General features: G+C 31.1%; 4 protein-coding genes across 6 annotated transcripts in view; 1 reads left to right on the top strand and 3 right to left on the bottom strand.

Moving 5' to 3' along the window:
- Positions 1 to 9928, top strand: part of LOC105200127 (colorectal mutant cancer protein) — a 101034-nt gene extending 91106 nt beyond the window's left edge. For all 3 annotated transcript variants that reach the window (XM_011167529.3, XM_039448354.1, XM_011167531.3), the window contains 9 exons: positions 2245 to 2472; positions 2679 to 2867; positions 3601 to 3791; positions 3875 to 4141; positions 4587 to 4782; positions 5283 to 5471; positions 5539 to 5726; positions 6357 to 6459; positions 9554 to 9928. In XM_011167529.3, coding sequence (XP_011165831.1) covers positions 2245 to 2472; positions 2679 to 2867; positions 3601 to 3791; positions 3875 to 4141; positions 4587 to 4782; positions 5283 to 5471; positions 5539 to 5726; positions 6357 to 6459; positions 9554 to 9664 — 1662 coding nt within the window. In that variant the 3' untranslated portion in view covers positions 9665 to 9928. The remainder of the gene's footprint in view (positions 1 to 2244; positions 2473 to 2678; positions 2868 to 3600; positions 3792 to 3874; positions 4142 to 4586; positions 4783 to 5282; positions 5472 to 5538; positions 5727 to 6356; positions 6460 to 9553) is intronic.
- LOC113004366 lies at positions 6549 to 7063 on the bottom strand. The gene has a single exon (XM_026137448.2). It carries the CDS (start codon positions 6727 to 6729, stop codon positions 6559 to 6561), a length of 171 nt encoding a protein of 56 aa, XP_025993233.1. The 5' UTR covers positions 6730 to 7063; the 3' UTR covers positions 6549 to 6558.
- LOC113004365 (small integral membrane protein 4) lies at positions 6712 to 7049 on the bottom strand. Its single transcript, XM_039448360.1, has one exon. It carries the CDS (start codon positions 6990 to 6992, stop codon positions 6774 to 6776), a length of 219 nt encoding a protein of 72 aa, XP_039304294.1. The 5' UTR covers positions 6993 to 7049; the 3' UTR covers positions 6712 to 6773.
- Positions 9432 to 13259, bottom strand: LOC105208179 (pre-mRNA-splicing factor SPF27). Its single transcript, XM_011177962.3, has 3 exons — positions 13072 to 13259; positions 11563 to 11828; positions 9432 to 10846 (listed from the first exon to the last, which is right to left on the bottom strand). Exons 1-3 carry the CDS (start codon positions 13144 to 13146, stop codon positions 10444 to 10446), a joined length of 744 nt encoding a protein of 247 aa, XP_011176264.1. The 5' UTR covers positions 13147 to 13259; the 3' UTR covers positions 9432 to 10443.
- Between the last annotated feature and the right edge of the window lie 77 nt (positions 13260 to 13336).

Raw genomic sequence — 13336 nt, 5'->3', positions numbered from 1 at the left:
TCAATTTAATTCTGCGGTACTGATCGTGTATAGACTTATCTCGTCTCTAATTGTATTGTATACAAAAGACGGTATAGAATCAATTATTAATTATTTATTTTTTTTAATTCCAAAATTATTCTTTAAATTCCATTTTTTAATCAAAATAATTTTTAAAAACTCTCTTATATTTTGTTTATGATTAAATTACTTAAAACTCTTTTTAATCAGATTGAAGATTATTTCGAAAAGTTATTTAAAGAAAATTTTATCGTCAAAAAAGTTTAAAAAATTAAGGAATGCCTATATAATTAATTATAAATTTATTCTTTGATCGAGTTCTTTTATTATGTGAAAAGAATTTCTTAATTCTTAAAAATGAGCGTATTAAGCGTATAATTTGGCATCTATTGCGCAATAGTATCCATAGATAGACTATAATATTTAACAAGTTGCGCAATATGTTTCAATGCATTTCTAAGTGACTTAATATATTGCCTAAATTTTCAATGTACACACAAAAAAATGCTGTTATATAAATTACTTGATTTAAGTAAATGTTATTTTAAGTATTTCATAAATTCATTATAAGTATCAATTTCAATCAAAATACATATAATTTACAGAATATATTTTGAAGTAAGTTTAATAATATCTCAATCAAAAATATTAAGTTAAAACAAAAATTTGATTTGCTTATTATTCTTAATTTCTTTGTTAATATTTTATAATATTCTTTGAGTACATAAAACAGTGAGGCTTTAATTTGACTAGTATATTTTAAGACTATTATCAAGAAAATATTTTTTGTTAAGAGAGAAAAAACCGTCATTTAAAAGAAGAAAAGTGAGTTGATTAATTACTTCCCTAATTACTTCTCCCCCTCCCTCCAGCGGTAGAATCAATATTTTTCTATGTCTTCAAACGATCTTGCCTTAACGATTAACCTTCCAGAGTTGACGATAGGATCGGCAATTATAAATTATAAATTACTATTATTAAAATGAACTTAGTATTTATTCTTTTTTTTATGAGTTGTCATTTTAGATACTTGAAATTAATTAATATCTTTTAATCAATACAAATTAAATGAGTCTCACAAATCCCCAGCATCAGTTACTTTATTACTGATTAGCTTCAGAGGATTAATCTTATATGTTCTTCATATTTTTCTTACATTAATACTATTCTGGGTAAAAATTAAGAATTTTTTAAACACTTTTTTTTACTTTATAGGCAAAGTTGCAAAGCAAATTAGAATAACTGAATTAACATTGTTTAATTAGAACAAAAACAAATCAAATTTTGTTAAATATTATTTCAAGGGGTTCTTAAACGATAATCCCGACGGAATTACCGATATCACAAGGTACACATTCTCCTAATTGAATTATAGAATTAAAAATCCTTTTACATATTTACAGTATACATACAAAAATAAATGATGGCATACTCAACTGATACTTAAAAATGGAAATCATTAAAAAATTATACATGATATGTCGATAATTTTTAAACCTTTTTATTTCTAATCTCAAGTTGAGTATTGCCATCATTTATTCTAGTGTGTACTTCAAATATGTAAAAAGATTTCCAGAAAAAAGTAATAAAATTGTTAATATATCTGACTTTAGTATTGATAAAAAATAACAATATATAACATTAAAAATAAAAAAAAACAGAATATATTTTTCAATATTTCTAATAATTTCTGTACCTTCTATAATCTATATAATTATTGTTTACATAGATAATACATCAAATATAGTTGTATACACGTAATGTAGATTATTTATATTTTACGCGTAAACGCCTAACTCATCTGATTTAGAATTCTCTTTGTGCGATGGTCGTGGCTGTGTGAGAAGAATTGCGTGTCTGCTTTCTGTGCCAAAGATCAAAATTCAAATCTACTCAGAACATATCAGATTTTTAATTGATCATCTTTCGCGAAATGACAAATTACTTACAATTAGAGTACCTTTGCCAAGACAGTCATGAAGCGTGCATTAAATGAAGATCATCTTCAATTATGAAGGATCGACTTGAGAGAGAGAGAGAGAGAGATGTCCTATAACTTTAATAAGAAAAACTGCATTAAACTTAAATTATCACTTGAATGAAAATTCATTCACAATAGCACACCAGTTAACATTGTGCAATAATATTGATCGTCTAAGAGCCGTTTGACATATCTAACGTCTAGAAGGTATGTTCTACATTTGATATATCTCTTTAAAAAGCACGTCATTGTTTTCGACACAGAATGGTAGAGAACAGCTGGACAGTCCGGCCGCGTTGCCGACTCCCGAGCCAACGCAACAAGCGGCGTCTTGCCAGAGCGTCGCCGTCGCGACGCTGCAAGAGGAGATCACGGCGTTACGGGCGGAGATCACGAGCTTACAGGCGCAACTGGTTCATTTCAAGAGCCAGAGTCAAAACAGCAATCAGAGGCAGACGGCGAGCAGCGATTCGCCGCGTCGAGAACTCCGAGTGAGCAAACAGTCAGAAATCGATCTTGCGTAAAAAATAAAATAAAATAAAACTGTAATTTGAATAAAAGAAATTAATATTGATAAAGAGAATTGAAGAAACAAGAGTAAAAATCGAGAGACAAAGGGCTGTTAATAAAATGCAATAACTCCCCGTTTAAAGTCCCTTGTTGCATTTGCTCACGCCTCGCCTCTTTTTTTCCGCAGACAAGGGGCAACACCAGCTCGCCGGAACCTTTGACGGCGCCGTGCTCGCCGCTCTTGCCACCGCTACAGGCACCTCCGACAAAGAGTGTGACGAGGGAGGAGCCGCCCGTCCTCAAAATGGCAGAGAGGGTGAGATTGAGGAGGACGGACGAGAGACACATTACCGGTCCGGACATCACTAATCTCGGAGTACGGAGTTCATTTGTACAGAATATCGTTTGTAAAGCCCCAATCAATAAACGAATAAAAACACTATACAAATACATTTTTAAGTAAGAAATATTTTATCAAATCTCTGTAAAAATTTGAAATGAAGAAAAGCATCAATTAATTCTTACTTTATTACTTTAAGGTCTTATTATTTTAATATGTATTTTTTTAATTAAGTTAATGGCTTATAGAATTAATTTAATTACGTTAAGAGTGGCATGAACAAAAAGCTAACTTAATCAAAAAAGTTGCATTAAAATTAAAAGTTAATTTTGAAAAACGTTACATTTATTATATGTTAAATTAGAATACCGTAATTTTTTTTAATTAAATTTCTCTAGCAACAAAAATTACAATATGGGTTGTGAAATAAATTTTATTTGTAAATTAAGTTTATATGGAATAACAAAAAAATATTGATTTTTGTATGGAAATGTACTTTTTTCAGAATTTTTTTTTCTTTAACATAAATAAATGTAACTTTGGCAAAAAGTTAATAAGTTGAAGTTTATGTGTTTTAAAAATTGGTTGTTGAAGTTTTCAAATTAACTCATTTAATTGTAAGTTAAATTAAAAATTATTAACTTTATTGTTTAACTTTTTAACTAGTTATTATCTAACCCTGTTTTTCAATGACTGAAAAGTGCAGTGGTCCTACATATGTATCCTTTTCTTCCTTATTTCGGTGTGATTATATTACAACACATTTTAGGTGTGCTCCACGATGGTCGCCGAGCATCTCGTGTCGGATCTACTGGAGCAGTCGAACCTGCAGGAGTTGAATGGCTCCGAGAAGCAATTCGAGGTCGAGACGGAGCGATTGAACAGCAGACTCGAACACGCGCGGGCGAACAACGCGGTCCTTGCGCTTACGTTGCACGAAAGCAAGGCGCAGTGCGATAGGTACATTCGTCAAAGTGATGTATGAACGATTATACAAACAATAAACGTGTAATATTATCATCTTTTTTTTTTTCGTGTCACAGGTTGAGCTTATTAGTCGGCAAGTACGAATCGAATGCAACAGCGTTGCGACTCGCACTTTCGTACAGCGATCGTGCGATCGAGGCCTACGACGTTCTAGTCGCTCTGCTGGAGAGCGAAATCGCACTCTCCACCGAGAGAAACGGCGTGACGATCGATAACAGAAGGGCGGCCGAAAACGTTGCGTATCACGTTCTAAATAGACTCGAGAACGACAGTACCAACACGCTGGGAGCTCCGTGGGAAGACAGCATGATCTTGTCGGACGAGTAAGTATTTTACATCGTGCATAAAGCAGCCACAAGACTATTATATCGCACAACATTCCTCTAAACAATTCATGACCTAATATAGTCTCCAGACGATTAGTAATATTGTGCAATATTCAAATGTTGTGCACTAATACTGAGCGTCCAGGAGCTTAACGTACAGTTCTTTTCATCTTTTTCTTAAGCTACGGCTCCTGATTTTCAAATTTGAATTTGATACAATCAATGAACAAAAATAACGTTGAATGTAAAAATTAAAAATCCTTTTTCCCAAATCATGACTCCCGATCCCCTTATCTGGGTTCAATACGGTATTGAGAAGCTAAAGTCGGACGTGTGAAAACAAAGTTGGTTAATTGCATCAACGACTTTGAAAAATTATTCAGGACACGTCCGAATCAGTTCGCGTCTTACACGCAATTTCTCATGAATGTCTGTTCAATAGATCGGAAATAACGTGGAATGTAGAGGACGAACAGCGACTCAGGAGACACATCGGCAGACTGAAAGGAGAACGTACGATGGTCCGATCGACGGCGGTCGAACTGGAGAGCGTGCACGCGGAACCCCTGAATTCGAAGAACACCATCTCTCTAGCGGAGGCCAGGAAACTCGACTTGGAAACCGCCGTGCTCATGCAGGTCGATACTTAATCGAATTAAGGAGCTTCTTCAATCTTTTCACATGATATAAGAACTTATATCATAAGATCGAATTTTAAAAATAAGTTTATGATTAATGTATAGACATTCCCGAATTTTTTCAAATTTTTGTCGTTTTTTTAAATAATTTTCTAAAAATAGCATGAGCCTTATGGAAAAAGTTTTAAATAACACACTACATTTAGATCATTTATAAACACTTTTTCAATTTTTTCACATTAATATTTTTCAAAATAAAGAAAATACTTTTTTAATTAAATTATCGTTTTTATTGCTTAAATTTTGTTCATTATTATCTTTAAGATGCCAAAAGATCATACGTTAAAAGATATGTAAATAAAGAGTTACGTAATTTTTCTTTACTTTTTTTGAGTTGGCAAACTTTAAAAAATTAAGAAAGTAAATTTTAGAATAAAATGTGTAATATTTTAGACGAAAGTTTAACATTCATAAAATTTATTTCATTACTTCATTTTCAGGAACTAATGGCCATGCGAGAAGACAAGGCTGAGTTACGTGCCAGAGTGTTTCTTTTGGAAAAGGAACGTGCCACGATAGAATTGAAGCTAAACGCACGCGACACGCAGATTGCAGCTCAACACGCTACCATACAGCACCTTCAAGGCCAATTGAGTGACGCGGAAGCTATGCTTGCGATGGCGACGAAGGTACGCGTATGAAGTAATGTTAAAGTTGTTCTCTTCCCGCGTCGTAATTAATTAAATGCGTATTTAGGACCGAGGTTTAAGCGATAACGAAAGCGAGGGAATGGAATCTGAATTGATCGAGGCACTCGGTAGAGAGGCGAGGCTGAAGGAACGCCTACAGGAATTGATCTCAACCTTGGATGAAGTCAATAAGAATTCCGAACTTAGGCATCAGCAATCCGCCGAACTTGTCAACGACTTGAAAAGAGCTAACGGGTAATTATCCAAGAAAAATTATTGCCCGCTCTGTGCATATACATTGAAAAAAAATCAAATAAAACTAATAGTGAATGTATTCTATTTAATAATCATTGTTTCATATATAAGCAGGAACATAAAATTTTTAAAGAATTTAATCCTTAAATTTTAGCGAAATATATATTTTTACTTCAATATTGCAGTAGGCATCTAAAGAATGCAATGTAATTATTTTGATAATAATAATATTAAATAAATTCTTCATTTGAAGATATATTTTTATATCTCATATTTTTTCTTCTCAATTCACAAAAATTAGTATATCGTGAGAATGTTTCATAATGAAACTGTACAAAATCAATATCAAATTAAAATATGCTATTTAATAGTTATTGTTTTACGCAAAATATAAAATCTTAAAGAATTTGATAATTTTTAATTTCAGCAAAATATATGTTTATTTCAATATTATAATAGTATGAACATCACAATATGATGTTTTTGATAATATTTAAAAAATCCAATTCTTGGTTTTAAGATATTGTTGTTTTATATTTGATATTTTTTCTTTTCAATTTAATATCAAATTAAAATCAATATATTTTATTTAATAATTCTTTTAGAATAAAAATGAAATTTTCTTTTCAGAGCGCTGGTACAGACTCTGGAGAAATCGAAGAAGAAGTATCAGTCCAGGCTGAAGAAGCTGGAGCAACAAATGCTGGGAATGGTAGAGCGACATGCTGTGCAGGTATGATTAAGTATATTAAAATAAAGGAACACAAATTAATCACTCACTATTCATAAAAACAGTAATAATTTATTATACTATATACATTCTTCCATGACACTATTTCTTTTGTAACTCTTTGCGCCTCTCGTTTAGTCTCTGTTCGACCAGATCTTCTAGGTCGTCAAGTGGTCTGTAGATCTCGTGAACGCATTGTGCACCAGCCAACATTGTAACCAGTGCTGTTGCACAAAATACAATATATCGTGTTAAGGATATGTTTCCCGGCATCGCGCGATACTTCAACAGAAAGTTGGCGCGAAAACTGCTCCTCTTCAGACTTGTTCCTGCTTCAATCTCTCCTCCACCAGTTCCTCTACTTTCCGGTGCTTGTAAGTCTTGTAGAAGTTAACCTCTCCCACTTGCCAATTGATCATGGAGAATTCCAAGACGGCCCCGAGGACGAAAAACAACGGCAACAATCGATACTCGCCAAACCTTTTTCCTGGCAATTTGTTGATTAGCCTCTTCAATCTTCGACTAAAAAGTAACATTGAAAAGTCTAAATTTTGCTTGCCGAATGCCACAACCGTTCCTCTGCGTGCCTCGTGCTACTCGGTTACCGCCATATTGAATTGTTTCTGATGGATGCGTGCGCACATTGCACTGGCGCTCTACACATGCATGATTAGAGACCCTATAATAAACTTATAATCCCCATTTCGGCAAATACCAGGCCACATTATTCCAAGTCAGATTCTTTTTCAAAATATGGTTTCTTGTGTAATAAAAATTCAAACATTTTGTTTGAAATTCCCGGCTTAAACTTAAATTCCTCTAATTTTCGCCGTAGTGTTCGCAAACTTGGAAATTGATATCCTTATTGAATAAGTTGATTATATCCATTGCGTCTACAATCAAATTTTACTTGTAGCGCACGATGAATAGTTTTACTAGACCACTCTTTAGCCCGTTTTTTTACTTACTAAAGCCTGGATCTGATCCCCAGTAAAAATTGATTTTAAAGCTCTTATGTATTTATCATTATTAAATTTAGTTCGAAACGCTTGTATAGTTTTTCTCTGAGCTTTGATTTTCCTTCTCCGATTTATAATTTGTATTTATTGTTTGTTTATCGTTTCTGTTGTCTGTTTACATCCTTTACAATGATTATTTTTTCTTAAATTTATACATGAAGAAATAATCTGAAAAAAATTTGTCATGTAAATATATTAATATTTTTTATAGAATTACTTTATTTGTTATAGAATTACTGTTTTAAGACTTACTTCCGTATCTTGACTTTCATTATTTATTAATTTGTTGCAAATATTGTGATCTTCCAAATTGGCGGGCATTAGCATTATATTATCATTATTTACGTTACTTTCTGCTATCAGTGGAAATTCTGAAGTATTCGTAATTAGCTAAAAAAAGTTTTATGTTATATAAATACATAAAAATTTTTTGTTATGAATTTACTGTTCTAAAACTTACTTCCTCATCTCGATTTTCATTAATCGATTGATTAGAATCATTGTTTTGAACGTTTTCTTTTTTAAGAAAGAAACCAAATATAGTAGGAACTGCATCCTTTTTTAATTTTCTTTTTTCATCGGAACTTTCTTGCCAATTTCAGAACTAAAATGTACCTATAAACAAAAAAGTATATTTAATTAAATCATAATTATTACATAATTATTCATATAAAAATTAAACATCTATATTTTTATATTAATTTTAACTATTTAAAAAGCGCGAACTGTAATAAAAATAAAATAAGAGATTACAAACAATTTAAAGGTACATTAAGATAAAATATATATAAATAAAAATATATGTTAATACAGAAGTAAAAAATAAAAGATAAGATTATATCACTTGTAATTAAATTAATAATTATTAATCGTTAATTTTTTTATGATTTTGTTCTAACGAATATGTTACTTAATCTCACAAAGATACGAATTATTTGTAGGCGTTCAATCTTTGCATCCAACATTTTGCGCCCATTTAGCACGATGTTTAGAGTTTCTTGAGAACACTTTCATGATGTATCCTTTTGATGAGGAATTATTACAAAATTCAGCTGAACATCCACCCATGTTAAACTTCAAAATCACGTTGCACCGCTGCGTAAAGAACACTTCTTCTTTCTTTGCCTTTGGATTTCCGTCTTCTAAGAAGACTGTAGTACCATATAGTTAAATCTCTTCTAATCAAGACCTTGGCGTTGTCCTGATTACCTTGTATCTTTTTTACATATCACACTGAAATCACACATACTTTGCCATTTGTGTAAGAGCGAGATAGTGATATGTTCCTTTCTCGCTCGCAGGAGTTTGACGAAATCTGGCTGATGGCCACATGGCCAGTCTCTTATTATAGGGTCTCTAGCATGTATGTATGTATGTATGTATGTATGTACTACATACTTACAAATTATAGGGTGATTTTTAATTAGACAAATATATTTCAGGAAAATCTCAAAAATGATTAAACAAACATAAATCGTTCAGATTTTATTTTATATTGTAAATATAATAAACTAGAAAAAAATATATACATGCTATAATATATAAATATAGATGAAAATAAATAAATAAATATATATATACACACTGTTTACTTTAAAATAGTGTTAGTTATTTTAACACCTTGAAACATGAAAAAGTGTGAATTTTTTTTACAGTATAAAAAGAATTCTCAATTTTGTAATTGAATTTTTGCCCACAATGTTAAAACCCTTCAGCTGTAATCTAGGTGTTTTAGCACAAGTGAAATTTTATTTTTAGATTTTACTGCTCAAATTTTAATTTTTATTAAATAAAAGTTTTAACGTTTGAGTTAAAAAACTATTTAATGTAACAAAAATGTTCAAAAAAATAAAAGTAAATTTTTCTAGATTTTTTTGAAAGCCTAAAACAGTAAAACAAACTTGGACTACACAGAAGAGATTACGGATGGAGGATTAATATAAAAAAACATGAGTATGACTCCAGGGTTAAAACTGTAATTTATATTAGTAAAGATCGCATTGAATGTATATATACATCATGTATGTTGTAGAGATGTGTTATTTCTCTCTCTTAAATTAATTTTCTATCGCTTACAGGTGAAAACACTGAAACAGCGAATAGCTCTACTAGAGGAGGAATCGATGGGCTACAAGGGAAGCATGGCACTGCAGTCTCAGAGTTCTGGCGCCAGCGAAACATCCTTATGACAGTCGGGTGATTAAATGGCAAAAATGACGTATGGTGCAAGTAATCCAATAATTATTTTTAACGTCTATCCTGTCGTCGCAAAGAAACACAATTGCATAATGCAAAAATGGAGATCGAGTCACACACGTATTTTTTTACACCGAATAGTTGAAAGTAAAAAGGCGCTTGGCTATTCGCTTTGTAATTATATCACAGTATATTGCTGCTGTCCTAACGAGAATAACAAAAAAAAAAAAAAAAAGAAACAATTCAGCTAGGCCTACGCAATGTGTGCAATGTGTCGATACACGAGCCTATATAAAAACAGATCCTTCAGCACGTCGTAAATTACAAATAATTAATTAGTAGTGTATCGCGTTATCGATAATCGTGTACATATGTATATTGTAAAAGCATAAACAACAAGTGTGATACGTGTAAACTATAATGAAATAAACTGTGCTTTATTATAGACAATTCCCTCACAATGCGTTCACGAATATTTGGTGAGTACGAATTTATCATTATTTTTCAGAAAAGTAAAATCGAGGAAAAAACTCGGCTTTTTTCATTTTTTTTTTAAATATGAAAAAATACAATTGTGATAATAACAACGGATTTTATTGATAAATTACTTATTAGAGTTTTAAATGTGAAAGAAATCATTTTAAAACCGTCAACAGAGATAATAAAGATCACATTATCTTAAAAGAAATTGGGAAAAATTGTTTCTTCCCAAAATTTACTTTTCCATCGATATATCTGTGTATAAATTATTTTTGTTTATATATAATTTATGTTACACTAAGTGATTGTCCTGATTCTCTTGCTGCTGCATCTGTAACGCCATGGTTTCTGTGGCACTGTTCTCCGGCACGTCAGACTCTTCCTCCGCTGGTACATCATTAATTTCTACAGCTTCCTTGTTTATCATAATCTTCTGCATCTCCTCCTCCAGGTGCACGCAAGCCTGCTCGATCTCGTAATTTTTGGATACCAGACCGACCCACTGTGCTTCGAGTGCCCGCAGTTTGTCGCCTCCCTGAGTCTGCATCGATTTCCGTTGCCAGTTGATCTCCTGAATTTTCTTTCTCAGCGTCTGCAGCTGCTTCTGAGCCTGACTTAGTAGCTGAACCAGCACTTCCAAATAAGACTTCCATGCCTCGCAACCGTAATCCATCATCAGCTCCAAATTACAGATTCTAAAATTTATACAAAAATATAGGTAATAGTGGAATTGTGCAGTAAATTTTAGATTACAATTACATGGATTATTTACATATTGTTTATATTATGTTTACACGAACCTTTTTTTATATGAACAACACGAGTACTATAAATTATTAAAATGGATAACACAGTATATAGAAAAAGTAATTAAATTTTGAATGATATTGTAAATTTTTAAGTAAAATTTAACTCAAACGCTAATTTAATTGTAGTACAGCTTTTGTTATTAAAATTTTAAAAGCTAAAAATGATTTAAATTTAATAAGATTTTGTTTGCATTAAAACAGTAATAATTCAGTTATTCTAATATCTTACAAACTATAAAATAGAAAAAATATGTAAAAAAAATTCATAATTTTGTGGATGTTAATGTAAAAAGAATGTAACTTTTTAGGATTAAGATTGTTAATATATCTTATTTTAATATTGATGAACTAAAAATAAATTATAATAAAAATTAAAGCATCGGATATAATTTCCATTATTTCTAAAGTTATCAAATTTGAATCTTTGATGATCCATGGATTTTTATATAAATGACATACATGGTTTATACATAATGTAAATTATTTATGTTTTATGTGTAAATACTCAGAAATAGTATAAAAATTAAAGAAGATGAATGATGCACCAATGAAATGGTGCATCATTCATCTTCTTCAATTTTTATCTTTATTTGCATATTTACCTAGTAGCTTGATGCTCTAATTGTGCGCTACTGTTCTCCACACTCTCGTTCCACGCAGCTAAGTCATTCATTTTGCCAGACGAAGGTGGTGGCAGCTCGTAACGATTCATACTGAGCACTTCCATTGGCAAACGATTCTGCATCCTCTCGAATTCGTGCTTCATCACCTCTGTCTCAAAGGCAGATATGCAGAGAGGCTGTAGGTGCTCTAGATAATTTTTCGTCGGCCTGTAACGTCGTGTCTCCTCCTCCACCATCGCCAATGCCTGAAGTACAATCATAAATATTTCAAGAAACAAGAAAAAATTTTGAAAATTTATGTTAGGAATTAGAATTTTAGAATCAATTTCCTGAATGAGCATTATAGATAAGTAATAAATTGTGTTGTATTTTTTACAATACACAATTATCTACATCTTAACGTCCTGTGCACAATACAGAAATAATATTAAATGTTAAGAATTATTTTATTTTAAACTAATGATATGGAATAGAATATCAAATGTACAATGAAGGAATTAGGAATAAAAATACTAAAAATAAGAAATAAATTATTAAAAATAATTTATATAGTCATAAACATAGCATATATTAAATATAAAAAATAATATTAAAAATTATATAAAAAATTAAAATATGAGTGAATATAATAAAAAAAATGATTTATTGGTTTAATAAGATTGTACCTACATTTTGAAAATAGAAGCAAAGATGCAAATAAATGCATATAATTCTTAGCAACAAAAGAAAGTGAACAAAATTTTTGTCACATAACATGTTAATAAAATTTTGTAATATAAATATGAACACTTTTAGGTTAGATCAATTATTCTATCTTATTGACACATTTATGTCTTATATTTAATTCTATTGTATTGCGTTACGTTTAATTTCTATTTCTAATTTTTATCCAATATTTAATATCAGTACAATGACTGAATAGAGCAATAACTAATAAGCTATGTTGGGTGTATGTGTAAATTTATTAATAACAATGATAATATACTCTTCTTTTTTTACGCACTAAAGATGACTCTATATGCAGTCGAAACGTTTGCAATTTGCGTTATGTAAATATCATTGAGGATCACATAATGTATTATTAATAAATTCGCATGTACACCCAACGCGGCTTATTAATTTTTATTGCTATTCAATCATTGTACTGATTTTGAATCTTACTAAGTCTCTATTTAGTTGCTACAATTTTTAATATTTAATATTTATGTTTGCTGCTAATATTTCTTCTATTATGCGCAGAGCCTAAGATAACTTTCAAAGTATAACCTAGCAGATTATTATAACACATTCTTTATTCGTTCCTATTAAGGTTACAAAACAAAAATAAAACACTCCGTACAGTCGTTAACAATTAAAAAATTTCGCATCTATGCAGTAGTATGCAAATTCACACAAATATTGATGCCGCAAATAACTGCTATAAACCTACTCAACTTAACCGTCTGTTAACATTTTATTAGATTACAAAAAAAAGTATTGTTTATTCACCGCTTCCCGCACGCCCGGCTCATCATATCCCTGATCGATGTACGGCAAGGCATCGACAATCACTTCTCCAGCCATAATATATTAAATAATAATTACTCCGTTAATCTTTTGCAAATTTTTAGTAAACAAACTGCACTCATAAGTGTTATGTCAAAGAGTAAGAAATAGAGAAGAAAGTAAACTGTATGAGGAATTCATTAATAGCAACAAATAGCGCTCTTGAGTGCAGTGGGTTTTTTAACCCAATCCGAGTCGGGTTAAAGAC

This window comes from Solenopsis invicta, chromosome 4 (assembly GCF_016802725.1).
Source record: "Solenopsis invicta isolate M01_SB chromosome 4, UNIL_Sinv_3.0, whole genome shotgun sequence".
Lineage (NCBI taxonomy): Eukaryota > Metazoa > Arthropoda > Insecta > Hymenoptera > Formicidae > Solenopsis > Solenopsis invicta.
Note: the sequence above shows the minus strand (reverse complement) of the source record. Positions and strands in the feature narration are given on the sequence as shown.

Bases quoted from the DNA above. Each gene is read 5' to 3' on its own strand.
- LOC113004366 (XM_026137448.2), bottom strand. From the start codon at position 6,729: ATGCCGGGAAACATATCCTTAACACGATATATTGTATTTTGTGCAACA.
- LOC113004365 (XM_039448360.1), bottom strand. From the start codon at position 6,992: ATGTTACTTTTTAGTCGAAGATTGAAGAGGCTAATCAACAAATTGCCA.
- LOC105208179 (XM_011177962.3), bottom strand. From the start codon at position 13,146: ATGGCTGGAGAAGTGATTGTCGATGCCTTGCCGTACATCGATCAGGGA. The intron at 11,829-13,071 runs GTGAATAAACAA...ATTGTACTTCAG, and splicing joins AGCCGGGCGTGCGGGAAGCG to GCATTGGCGATGGTGGAGGA. The intron at 10,847-11,562 runs GTAAATATGCAA...TATAAATTTTAG, and splicing joins TTAGAGCATCAAGCTACTAG to AATCTGTAATTTGGAGCTGA.